This window comes from Furipterus horrens, unplaced genomic scaffold (genome assembly GCF_987537825.1).
Source record: "Furipterus horrens unplaced genomic scaffold, mFurHor1.1.pri manual_scaffold_21, whole genome shotgun sequence".
NCBI classification, from domain to species: domain Eukaryota; kingdom Metazoa; phylum Chordata; class Mammalia; order Chiroptera; family Furipteridae; genus Furipterus; species Furipterus horrens.
Window position 1 is genome coordinate 1,383,531 of NW_028327191.1, and position 17,166 is coordinate 1,400,696.

The window sequence follows — 17,166 nt, forward strand, 5'->3', positions numbered from 1 at the left end:
ATGAAACCAAACTTGGTGTCATTGGAAAAAAAGTCTAAAGTTGGGGTTTTGCGGGGCCCTTCAGAAGTCGGGGTCCAGCGTGCGTGCCTGGTGCACCCGCCATTAAATCCGCCTCTGTGAGAGTTGCTGCCTGGCCCTGAGAGCTGGGGAGCAGGAACGTGGGCCTTGGTGGGCAGGGGTGAGGGGTGGGAAACAGCCGTATGCCAACCCTCATGGGCTGACAGGGTTACTTACACTCAGGGCTGAGGAGGGGTGGCTTTCTGGGCAGGGGTCAGCATGTGAGCAAAGGTGGGGGGACCTGAGCTGGGTGGGTGGGAGGACGGCCCTGATCCTCCCCCGTGGATCAGGTTGGAGAATTTTCCCTCTTCTGGGAAATCTCAGTGTGGGGGGATTCCACTGCTTGCGTCCTAGGAAAAAATTTAGGGAAAATCCAAGGAGGGCAAATCCAGGCCTGTCCTACCTGGGCTGGAGCCACTAGGGTGGGGGACAAAGCAGGAGAGGTGCCCTGGGCAGGCTGCTGGGAGAACAAAGATGAGCTTGTGAGTTCATGTCCGAAGGCTCCCAAACACACACCCGGAGGCTGAGCTGCTTAAACCACAGACATTTATTCCTCACAGTCCTGGAGGCTGGAAGCCGGAGAGCAAGGTGTGTGCGGGGCTGGTTTCTCCTGAGGCCTCTCTCTTTGGCTGGTCGGTGGCCATCTTCTTCCTGTGTCCTCACATGGACTTCCTTCTGTGGGTGCCTGTCCTAATCTCCCGTTCTTACAAGGCACCTGAGCTGTCACACTCTACTGCCATCAGCAGACAGGCCAAGTTGGGCACCTCCTCCAGTAAGACCTCTGGTTTGCCACTTGAGCCATTAGACCCATGAGCTCTGGGTTTCCCCTTGTGAATGGAGTCATAAGAGTCCCAGCTCAAGCTGGTTGGGTGGGTGTTCTCCATCCCTCCGCTGGCCTGCCCGCTAGCCTCCCATTCCCTGTACCTCTGACAGTCAGAGATTAACAGATGGGAGGGGCACGCACAATTCAGGAGACAGAGGGCCTCGCAGGGCTGTTCAGTGGGGTCCTGGGGCAACTCTGTCCTGCAGGGCGCCCTCTGGGGTCCACGATCCCCACCTGGTTGCACAGCAGCACCAACTCGGACAAACGCTGCCCTTGGCCACACAGCTGGCTGGACAGAGCCCAGGCCTCCAGTCCAGTTCTCTGCCTCTGAGGACAGGATCGTCCAGTGGGCCCCCTCAGTCTCACCCTCCTGTTTCCCAGCCCCCGAGACATATCCCGGGATCTCCCGTGTCAGGCCACCTCCACTCAAGAGACAGGTCCCTGTAAGGTTGGTGGTGGCCAGGGCTTGGGGCTGTCCCGGACTTCGCCCCAAGTCCCAGCTGCCCCCCACCCCTGCCCAGGCGGCGCCCACTGTTCAGCAAGAGGCTGCAATGCTTCTTCTGCTCTTGTACCACGTCGTTTCCCCCCACATTCGGAGTAAAACCCTCTGAACAGCCGAGGCCGTCTGCGAGGAGCTTGGGACCAGGGCTGGTCTGGCTGGGCAGGGGAAGGCAGACAACAGGTGGCAGGGGGAGGGGGAGGCAGAGCACCCCCCAAGTTGGGCTGCACAACCGCGGGAGAGGCCCTCGGACTCTGAGCCCCAGTTCACTCCTGCACCAAGTGAGGCTGCCGTTGGGGTCAAACGGGCTGACCTCAGGAGAGGACCTGGCTCCCAGGCCTGTCCTTGGCGTTCCTGGGAAGCCAGGCTGTCTCCCCGCGAACGCAGACACGGAGGCGGCAGACTCCGCCTGCGCGGCGGCGGGCTCGGGGCAGAGCCGGGTCTCCCTCGGCCCCTCCCCGGCTGGGGGCCTGGGCCAGGCCGTGCCTCTGTCGGAGCCTGTCTCTCCAGAGACCAGGTGACCCATCTGAGCATCCCAATGGGCAGCACCGGGAGAAGGGGCGGGGCCCAACCGTGGGCGGGGCGTCTGTCTGGCCCCGCCCCACGTCGTTACCATGCGCATGCTCAGGCGAGTCGGCTGGGGCGCTGCTGGTTTAAAGGTTTTGGGTCCCGGGGTTCCGCGGGCTGCAGGTTCCTGAGCTGCCCCCGGGAGCCGATGGCAGGGTTGGGGTGCTCTGCCCACCCCCGCTGGGTCTGACCCCCTCCTCCCGCTCACCGGGCTCACCGGGCACGTCCAGCCCTGGCACCCCCGGTCATAGGCCGCCTCCACCCAAGACCTGCCGCGTTATCATATGACGCCGCCACGCTTGGGTCTCAGGCCCACCGATTACTCCGAGCCCTGCTATTCGTCAGTTGTGGCCCCTGGGAATGTCGCGTTTAAATGGGCGTAACACTGCCTGGGAGGGGTGAGGATGAAACCTCCGCACATGGCACCGTGGCCCACCCGACGGTCCACACCAGGAGCCGGAAATCACGTCTTGCTCTACGTCCCAAGTGTCAGCAAGTCCTGGCAACACCTCCTGAGAAACGTCTGCCCCTTCCCCACCCTCTTGGGGACCAGACAGGAAGGGCTGAAGGAGGACAAGAAACGCCTGGAAGGACAGCTGAGGGCCTCTCCCGGGTGCAGACGGGGCCTGTGCAGGGGCCCATGGGGTCACGAGGCTAACACTAACGCAGAATCCCAGGCTGCCAGGGGCACCTGGGCACTCCAGCCTCCCGCCTCGCCTGCACTTGGGGGGATGGGCTATTTTTAGAAGGAAGGCAGATTGGAGAAGGTGCCCGGTTCATCTGGAGGTTAGCAAGGCCTCCAGGAAAGGACAGAAGGGTCTGTGTCTCCCGCCTCCTCCTGGTCGTGGTCCCCAGGCCTTGTTCTGCCCTGCCTGGGCCTGCTGACTGGTTGCCCCCTGCCAGGCCCTGAGCTTCTTCTGGCCTTGGGGTCAGGCTTGCCGAGGGCAGGGGCCAGGTTGGGAGGGTGCCAGGTAGGGTGGCATGCCAGGGCGGTGGGCCCAGGCAGTGGTCAGGTTCCTGCCCCCATGTTAACCCACCCGGCCAGCAGGGCTCCCCTGTCCTTATGCAGTGGGACAGAGCCCAGAGACGATGCTGCTGGATCCCGTGGAGAGAGAGGCCCCTCACACGGTGCAAGGAAAGGTGCCACTTAATCTTCCACGTGGGCTCTGTGTCTAGCTTGGGGGCTTCCAGCCTCAGGGATCCCATTATAGCCTTGGGCGCCACCCTCCACACCTCAGTCACCTCAACTGTCAAATGGGACTTCTGTAGGATTTAATGAGGTCCAGTCTGGCATAGGGCCCTCCACCTCCTGTACCATTCTTGTGCCCTGTGTACCTGGGGTCAGGGGGATAACAGCCCTGGGCTTGCTCTCAGGGTCCAGCCAGAGCCGCCGGCCCCGAGCGGGGGTGGGAAGGTGACCTGGAAGCAACTGATGCTGTCTGGGGCAGCCTTGGCTGAGGCAGAGCAGAGGGCTCTAGGCAGGGCCCAGGAGAGCCCCACCGGCCGCCCTGAGCTCCGCCCCCACATGAACGCCCAAGTGCTCTGTCCCTCAGCACCTGGAGTGGTCAGCCTGGGCTCCAAGCTGAGACCCTGCCTGGAAGGCCACTGGCAGAACCAAAATTGTCCTCAACCCTGGAGTCCCCACCAGATGTGCTCACTACCAGGAAAAACCTTTATTTCTGCTTCCAACCGGGGAACAAGGAGGGGTGTGGTCCCGATCCAGGCCCTGACCGGGGCCGGGAGACCGCAGGGGCTAGGGGCCCGGCCTGACTCGGTGCGGCCGGAGGTGGTGGCCGTCTCTATGCTCTGTGCACCAGCCCGGCCGTCCTGGGACGCAGGTCCTCTCCGCTGTCAGAGAGCAATGGCAGGGACAGCAGAGTCTGGCCATGTCCTTGTCCTGTTACTGGGCTGCGAGGGCCTGGCTCTCAGAGCTGCCAGTGTTGTCTGGAGCGTCCCCTGGTGCTCCTGGCAGACACGGGGAGGGGGCGGTGGGGCTGTGCTCCTGACAGGTTCGCAAGGAAATGCATGGGGGAGGGGGCTGCGGCTGGGGGGGGGGGCACGGTTCGGCACAGGCGAAGGAGGGGGTGCTGGGTCAGGGGAAGAAAGGCGCAGGCCAGGCTCCGGGAGCAGGAGTGGCGCCTGCCCTGACACCAGAATACAGGGCAGCAGGCCCGGGGGCACTCTAGCACCCAAGCCCTACCCACCCAAGGGGTTGTCCTGCTGCCATGAGGGAGCCTGACAGCAGGTGAGGGGGCTTTGGGGTGATGGGGGGCTGTGGCATGGACAGGCCCCTTCTGGGCCCAAGCTTCAGGGGGTGGCTGACCAGTAAGGGCTGCTGCGGGGGGACGGGTGACATCTGAGGAGGGCGGGAGGGCAGGCAGGGTGCTAAGCAGCCCCAGCTGAGGCCAACTTCATTTCCTCACTAGGGGACAGACCCCCTCATGTGACCTCTGGAGGTCCCCGCTGCCCAGCCCGCTGTCTTGCCTGGGCCTCAGCCCTGGCTGCCAGCTGACCCTTCTGACCCTGCCCACACAGCCTCCTCCAGGAAGTGTTCCTGGCCTCAGCGGTCCCTGGGCACCTGTGGGCAGGACATGGGCCTGCCATGAGCACCTGGGCTGGGCCTGCTCAGCACCCACACCCTCACCCCATCCAGTCCCTAGCGGACAACGCATGAGCGGGGCTGGGTGGTGAGGGGTGAGAAGTGTGGTCTCTCATCCAACACACACTGCTCGCCTCCTCTGTGCCAGGCAGGGGCCCCAACAGTGGCTGAAGGGACCTCATGTGCAGGTGGGGGAGGGGGCAACAGGCTTAAAGGGCAGACCCACGCAGGGTGAGCGGGTTGGAGGGGTGGAGGGCCCTGCTTGCAGGGGCGGGCAGGAAGGAGACCCTGCTTCTGACTCCTCCTCCTCTAGGCCCCCCCGGCAGCCCCCACTCACGAGCAGCATCCTGGCTCTGGGGGGAACCCCTCTGGGCGTCCTCTGGGGGCCAACGCAGCTCCCCGCTCTCCACAGCACCCACCTCACTGGGCTCCACCACGATAGAGGGCAGCCGCTGGCCCAGCCGAGCGCCCTTCTCCAGGGCACCCGCCGCAGCCTGCAGGGAGGGTAGACAGGGGTCAGGGCAATGCTGGGCTCTGCGCCCCCCTCCTTACACGCCTGTCCTGGGTCCTCCCACACAGAGCCGTGCCTGTGCGCCCCCCCACCCCCCACCCCTGGGGCTGGGGCACTCGGCACTCAGGGTGACAGCTCTCCCTGGGGCACTATGGGCTTATCCCATAGGCCCACTTCCCAGACGGGAGCCTGAGGCCGCGGAGGTCACGGTGGCACAGTGCGTGAGCCCAGGGCTCCTGTGCGCCCCGGGCTGCCTCCCATCTCCTGCACGGCCCCTGCTTGGGGTCTTCCCTGCTGGGTCCTTGACCTCCTCCCTGCTCAGGGGAGCTGGGAAGCTGTTGCCATGGCTACCTGAGCAGCTTGCTCTAGGCTCATTGTTCAGTCCCCGCAGGCGTGTGCGGGGGCGCCTCCCCACACCCAGCAGATGCCCTCTGTGTCTCCGCCTCCCATCCAAAGCCTTCTGAGGTGGAAGCCCCAGCCCCAGTGCTGCTTCCCGGTCCCCGGCCCCGGCTGCAGCGCCCCAGCAGCCGAGACTGGCCTGCGGGCCCCACCTCCATGCCTTCGCTCCAGTGGGGTCCCTTCTTGGAGCTCCCCACCTCCCCCTTTTACCTAGCAGGGTAGCTGGCTGGTGCACATCCGCCTTCCCCCAACGGTGCCCTGAGGAGGGGCGCGTGGCACGCACCTGGCAGGGCTTTGCTACACTGTTCTTGACCACAGCAGCAGAGCCACCTAACGTGCTTAAATGCACGTTCCTGGGCTCCCCCCCAGACTCTCTGGGTGTGGCCCAGGAGTCAGCATTTTTACCACGTACCCCAGGGGACCTTGAAGTGTGTGAACAGGAGTCGTTGGGCTGGGACATCTGTGGAATCAGGGGAACAGCAGAGCAGGGACCACAGCCATGCCCTGACGACTGGGCTTCCTGCTGGCACTCCTCGCTCAGGGGCTACTTCCCCTCGGGAACCCCCCCACACCTGCCGTTCTCCTTCCCGCCTCCCCTTGGGGAGCCCTGTGGCCCCCCAGACGGGGGTGTCATTCTGCCCAGACAGAGACCCAGGCCAGCAGAGCCTGGGGTTGCAAGGCCTGGGGCCCCCTCTCCACCTACCCTGCCAGGGATGCTGTGTCTGCACCCCCGGCCTCTGTGCCCCTCCACCCTGCACCTCCCAACAACGCCAACAGCGAGAATCCAGAACGTCAAGACTGCTCCTCACATAATGAGCTAATTTTCAGCTGCATCGACACTCCCCCCACTCTGAGAACTAGCGCTGAGGGCAGGGGACTCTGGCGTGGCCTCACCCAGCAGAGAGGGAACTGCCCCAAGGGTCAAGCCCTGGGGCCCCCGAGGCCCAGAAGGGATGCTAAGTATGCCAGGGCAGCTCGGCCTTCAATCACTTTCTCCATCAGTCTCTTCTGTCAGAGCAAGTGCCTCCCCAATGCAAATGGGTAAACCGAGGCATGCCCCAAGTTAGGGCCGGGCCTTGAAGCTGGCTATCTCCTCTCCCTCAAGGCTGGGGACTGGCACCCCGGGGCCCCAACTACATACCTTTCTTGCTTGGCCTTTGGCCTCTGCAGCTGTGCTTGGCTCAGGCATGGCAGGCTGGGGACCACTCATGCTGCTGCCACCGTGGGGCTGCAGGAGGACAGCGCGTGGACAGACGGGAGACAGAGGTCAGCTGTGGGCCGGACGCTGGCGCCCACCCTCCTCCCGGAAGCCTCGCACTGCCTCAGCCACATCCACCCCACCCAGCCTGGGCCCAGCGCCCATGGTCCAGCTGGACCTCTGTCACAGCTAATCCCGGCCCGGCCTCCCATCAGAGGGGCACTGGGTGGGCAGGACACAATGCAGCCCAGGGCTGCAGAGGGCGGGCGGGGCGGGGGGGATGAGGCTGTCCCAGCCTCAGACCCAGAGAGGCGTGCTTCCCAGAAGAGGGTCAGCTGATCTGAGGCCTGGGGCTTGAGCAAGAGGCAGCCAGGCCAGCGGGGAGGAGAGATGTTCTGTGTCAGAAAACAGCCAGGGGGACGCGGAGAGGGGAGGGACCCACAGGGGTTTCTGAGACTGAGTGGCAGGGCACAGGTTCAAGTCAGCCCAAGGCAGAGGTGCCTAGCTCCCCACTCCCCCGCTCAAGAGCTGACACCCTCACATACCCGGAGCTGTGCCCTCACCCCAGAGCTGAAGGGAAACCTACGTCCTGCCTGCACTTGGCCGCACTCACTCAGGCAGGCACCAGGGCAAAGGCACCCAGTGGGAGACAAGAGACACACCGAACAGCTCTGGAAAGAGGCTCACCAGCCTCAGACTCTTCACCTGCACTGGGCCAGAGGCAGAAATGGGGGTGGGGCCCTGATGCAGACGCCTCCCTTTGGCACTGCCTGGAGGGAGCCAGTGCCACAGGCAAGGGCAGGAGTGCGGGGTGACCAGCAGGGTGAAATGCCTGTGATATCCTGCTGGTTGTGGGGGCGGGGTACTGTGGGCACCCAGCAAAGGGGGAGGGCTGCTATTCTGGGGAATGAGGTTTCTTTCACCAAACACCCAACCCAGGTCAACTCAGTCCTGGCTGAGACCCTGGGAAAAAGGGGCACAGGCTGCATGGGGTGTCTCCACCCTATGCCAGAGCACCCCCTGCCCACCGCCTCCAGGTCCGTCCCTCCAAAGGAGCCCCTCCTGGGGTCTCATCCCAGGAACTCAGGACCTCGGCTGGAGCCTAGAGCAGGCAGGACTGAGACCCAGACAGGTGTGGGAGAGACTGCGGAGAGGCCGGGAAACCGCTGGCCGCAGACAAAGCAAGGACCTTACAGCTGGAGAAGGAGGCAAGGGCGGAAGCAGACCCCCCAGGTAATACGGCTGAGAAGGAGAGAGGGGTGGTGAGCGCAGCCAGGGCGGCGGCAGGCAGAGCAAGTGCCTCAGGGCTGCCCCCGCCCCCCGCCCCGTGCCCGGCTCCCGTGCCAGTGCGGGAGCCGGCCCCCCAAGGCTCCCACCACCCACACCTCGGGCGGCCCCCAGGTGTGCAAGGCCAGCTGTGGCAGTGCACCGTCTCCGGAGGTGCTGCTAGCGCCCAAGGCTTGGCATCCCGACGCCGAGCGCTCCCCGTGGTCCTCGAGCCCTCCTTTCCCCAGGAGCTCCGACTCAAACCCCCCCAGTCAGCTCCTTTCCTCCCTTCCCGCTCGTGCCGCGCCTGCCCACCAGGGCTCCCTGGGGCCGTGGGCCAGGGCTTGGGTGGGGAGGGCGCCCTGCGCATCAACTCACACTCGCTGCCCGCGCCGGAGGCTCGCGCCGGGGGCGGCAGGCTGGGATCAGCGCTGCTAGCCTGGATCCCCAACCCGCCCTCCCCGCCCACGCGCTCTCGCCCTCCTGGCCCCTCATTCACACTTACGCTCCTCCATGCTTTCTTCCTCTGCTCGCAGGCAGGGCACCAGCCCCAGCTTCCCTTTCAGAAGACCGCAGCCCCCAGAACCTGATCATCGTTCCCTGAGACCCAGAGCCTCAAGTTCGAGGCTCAGGAATTCAGGGACAGAATTGGGTGGGGCCAAATGCATAGGAAGAGGACACCCTCCAAATGGAAGGAGTGAACAGGAATAGGACAGGTGGACAAGGGAGTGGGAGTGCCAAGGTGCATCCCTGAGGGTGAGGGTCACCCAGCTCCTCCCCTCATCTTCATCCCCAACCCATTCCCAAGAAGGAGCCAAACAACCCTGGGACAATCTCCTTCAGCTGGATGTCCAGACCTGACACCCGAGGCCAAGGTACACGCACGACCTCTGATATGCAAATGACCCACCCTTCCACCGTCAGCATCTAACACCCAACTCCCCTCCAACACCCACGAGCCATCATTCAGCGTCCACTTATCCAACCGCTGCCACCTGCCATGCGCCATCCAACCTCATCCACTATCCACCGGCCACCAGCTGTCACCCAGCTATCCAATTCCAGTCACCACCCACTCTCCAAACACCATCCTCCCGTCCATGACCAGCCACACCCACCACCTACCAAGCAGTAACACGCTACGCAAACACCCATCAGTCCAGCATCTACTCACCGTCCACCCATCACTCACTACCTTCAGGCTTTCCATCAGCACTTAGTGACTGTCGATGCATCTACCATTCACTTATCTATCCACACATACCTGGTTGTCAGCTGTCAATCTCCCACCTACCTACTGCTTATTTATCCAGATTTATCCACCACCCATCCACCAGCCACCATGCAATCCACCACAAGTCACCCATTTACATTCACCCACCATCAGTCATTCGTAACGCTTCATCCATTCCTATTTTTATGACCCGTACAACCCACCAACCGCCTCCCCATCAGCCATCTGCCATCCACTCACTTCTTATCCCCACCCATCCATCGTCCATTACACAGTATCCTCTATCTACCCATTCATCCAGCTATAATTCACTCTGCATCCAAAACCCACTCAAGGATCATCTGCCGTCCATGTTTATCCATTCTCGGAGATCCACTGAGCACTTTCCATGTGCCATGCGTTATTCTCAGGGCTCAGGACAGAGCCCAGAGACAGCAGCGAGTGTCCAGCCACCATGACAATCTGCTCCCCACCCATCTGTCCATTGTGCATTATCCCCCATCCACTGTTCACTGCCCATTCCGTGCCCATCTCCCTTCATCCCCATTTGCCCTCTGCCTGCCGTCCACCGTCCTTCTCCTTTTGTTCAATAACCTGTTCCTCTGCTACATGCCACTCATTGCTCACCGTCCATCCGTCTCTCCAACTTCTACATACCTGCTGTCCGCCTTTCACACATCCCCTTCCCATGACACAGCCATGTATCATTTAAACTTTATCCATTAATCATGCAATCGTCATCTCTTCCTTCCAGATCCAACGATCTTATATTCACCACTCACCTTCCACCTACACTTTGCAGCACACAATCCACTATCCATCCACATAGTGGCCATCCATTTATTGGCCATCTCTCCCTCCATTCATGCACCATCCAGCCACTGTCTACTTGTCCATCATTCGTGATCCATTCATCAGTTGCATATTGATGAGTGTAGCAATCATCTGTCTGTCCATTCTCTATGGACAGATCCATCACACCATCCACTTCCGATCTATTTACCACCCGCCACCTATTACCTACAATTAACCCACTAGAGATCCTTTCAGTGTCCATCAACGGATCAGTGTGGTGTCCACATCCATCCACCCTTCTTCGATCAATCTCCGACCCACTTATCTGTTCATCACCTCTTAACCAACCACCATCACATAGACGTATTCGCCACTGCCAGCTTCCATCCGCTCACATTCTAACGCCCCCATGTGCCCTACCCGTCGAGCTTCCTGATCTATCCAAACATCACCTATGCACCTATGCACCCGCGCACCCATTCTGCCACTGCGTTCCTCATCCACCAATTCACCTCCCCTTCCAGGCGCTCATCCCCATCAACCACTGACCCACTAGTAAGCCCCCCGCCCGTCCCCCGCCGAGCACTCCTCTATCGCCCTCGTATGTTGTCCTCCTGCCGTCCACACACACCAGCGCCAGCTCACCCCCTGCACCCCCGTCTCTTCTGCACCCCCCTCCACCCCTCGCCCCTCCATCTGGCCATCTTCTCACCATTCCTTTGCCCATTCGTGCATAAGCTAAACATGTGCTTACTGACACATAGCAACATTAAACATTTATTACTAGGTCAAGTGTTGGGTCCTGGGGTCGTCAAGAAGAGTAAGATCCATCCAACATCGTGGGCAGGTGAACGCAGCATGTGACGGTCCACACGGGGAAACAGACCAGACAGAAGCATCAGCGTGAAGGTGTATGCGGTGTCAAAGCCTCGGTGCCCCTGCCTCTGGCCGTGGGGTGGCTGGAGCTCTGCACAGGCTCTTCAGTGGAGGCCTGGGGCGGGGGTGTCACAGCAGGACTCCCAGAGGCGGGGCTGGGCACAGTGCCTGTCATGCGGGAGACCTCTGGATGTGGGTGTAAAGAGAGGTGAGACTGGAAAAACAGGTTGGCATAGATCATGCACGGCTGGGACTACCTGAGGGATGGGTCCCTGGTGATGGGGGCCCGATGACAACAGGGAGCCACGGGAGGTTTTATGCAGGCAAGCACCCTAGTCAGCTAAGTTTTGAGGAGGGACAACCCCCTCCCCCACACTCACATATGTGCACTGATCACTCGCTGGAAAGCCTCTGAAGGTTATGGTCACAGAGTGATGCTTAAGGTCACTGTGGCTGCGCAACAGCCAGACACCGTCATGCCAGGAGAGCCTGTGCTGGCATGCTCCCCTCCCACCACCCGCCCCCCAAAAGGCCGCCTCCCTCCTTTCCACTTGGGCAGGAATTGCTCTCTGTACTTGTTAAGGAGGGTGCTAGCTGTCACCTAAGGCACTGGCTGTCACCCAAGGCGTTCGCTGATGGGTGTCATAGCTCCTGGGGAGGAAGCGCTCAAGGCCCGGGAACAGCTGGCTCTGCCGTGGAGCAGAGGGCTGGGCCCAGGGGGTCTCTTTACTGAAGGGCCTGGAGGCCCGTGTCTAAGCCTGCGGAGCCAGCCCGGAGGCCCCTCTGCCTCCCGCTCCCATTCTGCTTCTCCCCCTGTCCTGTCGCCGTGGGCCCCCAGCAGCCTGGATGGTCTGGAGGCTGCAGCTGCGTCCTGGCCGCGCCCACCTTTGCCGGGCGTCCTGGGGAGACCTCGCCCTTCCCTGGCCTGCGGGCCCCTGCCAGTGCAGTAGAGGATGGAGTGGGCTACGCGAAGACTGAGGACAGACCCCCTCTGAGCCTGGAATCGTTCCCTTCCCCTGCACCACAGGTCGCCCTCCGAAGCGGGAATGGAGGTGAGGGCAGCGCCCCTGGGCCGGAGGCGCTGGGGTGGTGGAATGCCGGCTCGGGCTCTGGCCAGGAGGGCTGCTCTCGGAGCCCTCTCGTGGCCACCCGTGGGTAAAACACCCCAGACTGCTCAGGGCTGCCGCGGAGCAGGGCGACGGAACGGCGTTAGGGTGTTGATTTGAAGCGCGGTAGGAGCCTGGTCGTCCTACACTTGCCCCCACGTGCTGACCCTCTGTGAGAGGTAGGTCCAGACTGAGCCCCTCTGCCTCTGGTGGGCCAGTGGTGGGCAGAAGGTCCCAGGTAAATGACCCCGGGGAGGAGTGGACGGTCCTAAGAAGTGGATTGGCCGCGAGGGAAGAGGAAGGTGCGGCTGGAGAAAACGCCCCGCGACTCCTATCCACGGTTCCGCCCGCTGCGACAGAGGCCCCGAGGCAGCCATTCCAGCTTTCTCGCTCCAACACCAAGTCCCCAGCCCCTAAAGGTTGGCTGACTGCACAAGGTTTCTGGACGTTTCTTCCTAATGTAAATAATCAGGTTTCATAGTTTAAAAAATGCCATAATAAAAGGCAGTCGCCCCCGCCCCCCACCAGGGCGAGCAGGCGTGCAGGGGACGGTACAGGGCGCCCTTCCCAGGGTCTGTGGGACCCCAAGAATCGAGGGCATTACCAGCAGCCACCACCCCAGCATCCCTGGAAGGCTGCGACGTGCCCGCCCACGCCGAGCCCCAGGACAAGTGTTGGGGGGGACAGATCCTGGGGATGGGGGCCTCTCTCCTCCCAGTGAGGCTGAAGTGGGGAGAGTAGGAGGACCCAGGCCTGCACTGCCCTCCCCTGATCTGCACAGGGGCAGGGCTGAGCATCACTAGGGGGCCGGGTCCCGTGGGGGCCTGAACCCAGGCGCTAGCCAGGTGGGCAGGCCTTCTGCCGCGAGGCTCCTGGGAACCAGCTCGGCGTTCAGGGTGGGCCGCGGAGCCCCACTCGCCCCCCTGCCCTGGGACTTCAGGCCCCCCGCGGCAGAGATGCGCGCCACCCAGGAGGACAGACTGGGGGCGCCCCCGCGCTCCCGAGGGAAAGACAGATTGCAGGCTGCGGGCCTGGGGGCTTGGCTCTCCTCCGACGGCGGGAGCGGGGGTGAAAGAAGCACCGGGCGCCGCCCGACGCCTCGCCCCGCTCTCCCCGTGGACCTCGTGACTCGAAGCCCGTCTCTGCTTCTGCGAGTCCTGCGCCGGCTTTCTCTCCTCGGGGCCGGGCAGGGATTCCGGGTTGCACGAGCCAGGCAAGGGGGCCCCGGTGACGCTCCTTCTTCACTCGGCGCAGCCGCCACCTGTAGCTTCCGCCCCAGCACAGCCGGAGAAACTGGCTCAGGGTGGCTCCCCGGGAGAGTCGGAGCAAAGTTGGACGGGGGCAGCTGCGCTGACACACGCTCGCCGGGGAGCAGGGCTTGCTCCGCATTTCACTGGCCTGGGGCACTCAGTCGGCCCGCGCCAGGAGCTCCGCCCCAGGAGAGGGGAGGATAGGGGTCGGGTTCAGGCGGGCTGGGTCTTGGGGACTCCGAGGGCCCATCCAAGAATTGTGGTCTGCGAGGACGTGCGGTGAAGCATAGGGGACTTGGGACGGATGGCGATGGAAGCAACAGGAGGCAGCCCAGGTGTGGGATCAGGGGCGGGGACGTGAGCTGGAGCTGCTGCTGCTGCTGCTGCTGCGACCATAGTTCGGTCTCTCCGCGCAGTTGGCCAACGCAGCAGGGGTTGTGTGTGTGTTGGGGGGGCAGGGGCAGGAGTGAGAGCTGCCACGGCCACACCCACTTAAGTCACCCGGGCCGGGTCATCCCACCCGCGCCTAGCCCGCAGAGAGCTCCGCCCACCCAACCCTGGGCCCAGCCACCACAGGAGACAGTGTCGTCGCCTGCCCTTCCTGCTGCCTCACGCCAACCCCTCCCGCTGCGCGCTGGCGAGTCTGAGGCTGGGCAGGGTGCACGGTCCAAGGGCGTGGGGCAGGGTTTTAATCTAGAGCCTGGCTCAGGGCTGGTTTGGCTCAGTGGATTGAGCGTCGGCCTGCGAGCTAAGTGTCGCTGGTTCGATCTTCCAGTCAGGGTACATCAGAGAAGGAAAACTCTGACTCCAAAAAACCTCCGCTGCCTTGCGGCATACCTATTCAGGGAAAGGCTAAGGGAGTAAACCCCGACAGAAAATCCGGAGCCGGAGTCCCTAAGGCGGTTTGATGTTGTAGTCAACACCGGCAACTCCTGCGGCGCACCTGAACCCAAGCTGTATTGACTCCGTCTTTCCCTTGGATCCTTCAGCTGCGAAGAGAGGGGGGGTCTGCTGCATGGGCAACAGCAGACCCTCCATATTACCCTGCCCAGGCTCTGTAGCTTCAGCGTCATCGCAAGATGTCGATTCAACACGGGAGGAGACAGATACTATGTCACTCCCGAGTCGGACTGCACAGCCATTCTCGGCGGTGCAGATAGACTCTTAAGAAGCTACACCATCGTCTCTCGAGACGGACGGCTGCCGACGACGACCTAAGGGCTCACCCACTGCCAGGGGCAGAGGGCAGGACCCACCTGGCCAGCCTTGGAGATACCCCAGGTCTTGCCACAGGTGACCGCCCAGTCCCTCCCACTGAGCTGCAGCTCCTGATCACAGAGGTGGTGACAGGTCCTCTCCAGGAGGTGTTTGTGAGCAGTGACTGTCATGAGCCACTTTCTGTTTTAAATCCTCACCAGAGTACATTTTTGGATTTAGGGAGAGAGGGAGAGAGATACATTGATTGGCTGCCCTCTCACACACCCCAACTGGGGATCAAACCCCAAACCTGGGCATATGCCCTGGCCAGAATAGAACCCACAACCCTTCAGTCCACAGGACGACGGTCCAACCAACTGAGCCACACCAGTCAGGGTACAAGGCACTTAAAAAAAATTTTTTTTTTGAATTTGTTCACCTTAGAGAAAGAGAGGGACATCGATCTGTTGTTCCACTTATTTATGCATTCGTTGGTTGGTTGTTGTATGTGCTCTGACCAGGGATCGAACCCGCAACCTTGGTGCATCGGGAGGACACTCTAACCAACTGAACTACACAGCCAGGGCTGAGCCTCTGTGTGTAACAAATACGTTTACAGTGTGTGCCCCTTCATGCGAATGCAGGTTTGTGTAGCATTGAAATGTTCTGGAAGGATTCTAGGCACTGTTTAGGGGCTTTGCCTAGCAACTTTAATCATGGGGACCCTGTGAGGATGGAGGATCCCAGGCGCAGAGAGGCTGAGAAGGCTGCCCAGGGCCTCAGGGCCAAGTGAGAAGCGGGGCTGGGATTTGGAGAAGGCACCTGGGACCGGCTGCCACCACTGGGCCGGGCGGCTCCGGGTACAGGCGTGAGAGGGCAAAAGCCACACCTCTCCTGCTCCCCAGCGGGGGCGCCACTGGCTCGGAGAGGCTGTAGCGCGGTAATCCCTGCTCCCAGCACAGGCTCAGACACTGAGACTCCGAGAGGGAAGCGACTTGTCTCCGGGCTCAGCCCCCCAAACTGGGGGTCTCTCCGGCCTCTCCTGCCTTGAAAGACCAGCTGCCCGCCTGGGGGCCCAGGAGTCGTCCCTGTCACCCCCTCCCAGCCCCAGGGCCGCTGAGTCCCTGCGGACAGCGACAGGGGTGTTAGGCCCGCGGGTGATGCAGAAACTGCCCGCTCCCGCATAGCGCCAGGTTCAACCGATTCTTTGAGCCGGCAGGAGCAAGCCCGCACGCGAACTCCTGAACAATTGGGGGGGGGGGGGCGGAGGAGGGGTAGGGGTTAGGGGGAGAGAACAGTAGTTCCGGCCCCAGCTCCGACAGCGGGTGGGGGCTGAGCGGGGTTCAAGGCCTGGAGGCCTCGCGGGCGGTGGCCCCGCGCGTCACAGCTGAGAGGTGAGGCCTGGCACCGGGGATCCTGCGCGGCCTCTGAGCCTGGGAGTGGCGTGGCCGCGGGGTGGGGAGGGGAGAGGCAACGCAAGTCCGAGGCGCGCCCCGCCCAGGCCCGGACACCTCCCCTACCTCCCGCCCTCCCCCAAGTCCCAGAAGCTCCAGTCTCCCCATCCCACTCCGGACCTCAGGCAGGTCATTCAGCGGCGCGGGCCACCCTTTCTTCCTGTGTTCATTCACCAAACACGCAGGGCGACACCCGCTGCGCCAGTGGGAACAGAGGACCCCAACCTGCACCCCAGGGTGTGCGCTCTGGGCCGGGCAGGGCTGGGTGGGAGCGTGGGGAAATGCCGGAGGAACAGGTGGGACCGGCGGTCCAGGCTGCGCTCTGCCGGGAGAGGCCAGGCGTCCGGCCTCCCAGACAGGAGTCAGTCTTAAAGGTCAATATCCGAGCCCCGGCCATCTCAGTGGATTGAGCGCCGGCCTTCGAACCAGAGGGTAGCAGGTTCGATTCCCAGTCAGGGCACAGGCCTGGGTTGCGGGCGTGTAAGAGGCAGCCACACATTGATGTTTCTCTCCCTCTTTCTCCCTCCCTCCTCCTCTCTCCAAAAATAAATACAATCTTAAAAAAAAATAAAAAATAGAACTAAATTTAAAATGTAAGTTGTTCCAGGAAAATTCTGATTTTTTTCATAAATAAGGAAAAGGAAAAAACGTTTTTTCTCAGTTTAAACACACTAAAGGGAAGGCTCAATGCTTTTAAGGTGAAAATCACAGATTTCCTCCAATCTCCTTGACATAGCACAAAGGATTATTCATTCCCGACTCAGGCTAAGCCTTCTGAACTTGTGTGCTGATACTGCTGCCGCTTTTAGAATGGAAGCTACATGAACCCAATGATCAGCGTTTTTCCCTGCTGCGCTCCCAACACCTAAAATAATGACTGGCATGTAGTAGTTTCTTAATGAATCTTTTCAGTAACCAAATGAATAAATTAAGTGTATTTGAGCAGTTATTTAACGTGAATGATACAAAATTTATATTTATTTGAAAATAAATATTTCTCTCTAGCCCTTTGCTTGGCTCCTAGTAGAAAAAAAAAAAAAAGGCCAATTTCGGCACATTATCTGCTGAGTTCTGCAGAGGGCCGTCAGACCCGCGATGAACACAGACATTCTAACGATGGATTGGGTTATGGGGTGCCCTGCCCTGTGCCGACCTGTGCATCACTTCAGTCCTCACAGCCCTGCAGGTGGGGACCATTACATTAACTTCCAGCGACCGGAGGGGAGGAGCCCCTCCACCACCACCAGGAAGGGGGGAGGGTTAATTTTCCCGTGGGTGGTCAAGTGAGGCTGTGCGCTGTGCAATGTCTTGGCTAGACACCGGCCGTGAGCACCC

At 61.6% G+C, this 17,166-nt stretch overlaps 1 protein-coding gene across 1 annotated transcript; it reads right to left on the reverse strand.

Moving 5' to 3' along the window:
* Positions 1 to 3,604: 3,604 nt before the first annotated feature.
* On the reverse strand, positions 3,605 to 6,184 carry LBHD2 (LBH domain containing 2). Its single transcript, XM_090265614.1, has 3 exons — positions 5,868 to 6,184; positions 4,883 to 5,039; positions 3,605 to 3,911 (listed from the first exon to the last, which is right to left on the reverse strand). The coding sequence occupies exons 1-3, from the start codon at positions 5,913 to 5,915 to the stop codon at positions 3,847 to 3,849; spliced, it is 270 nt and encodes an 89-aa protein (XP_090121740.1). The 5' UTR covers positions 5,916 to 6,184; the 3' UTR covers positions 3,605 to 3,846.
* Positions 6,185 to 17,166: the final 10,982 nt, after the last annotated feature.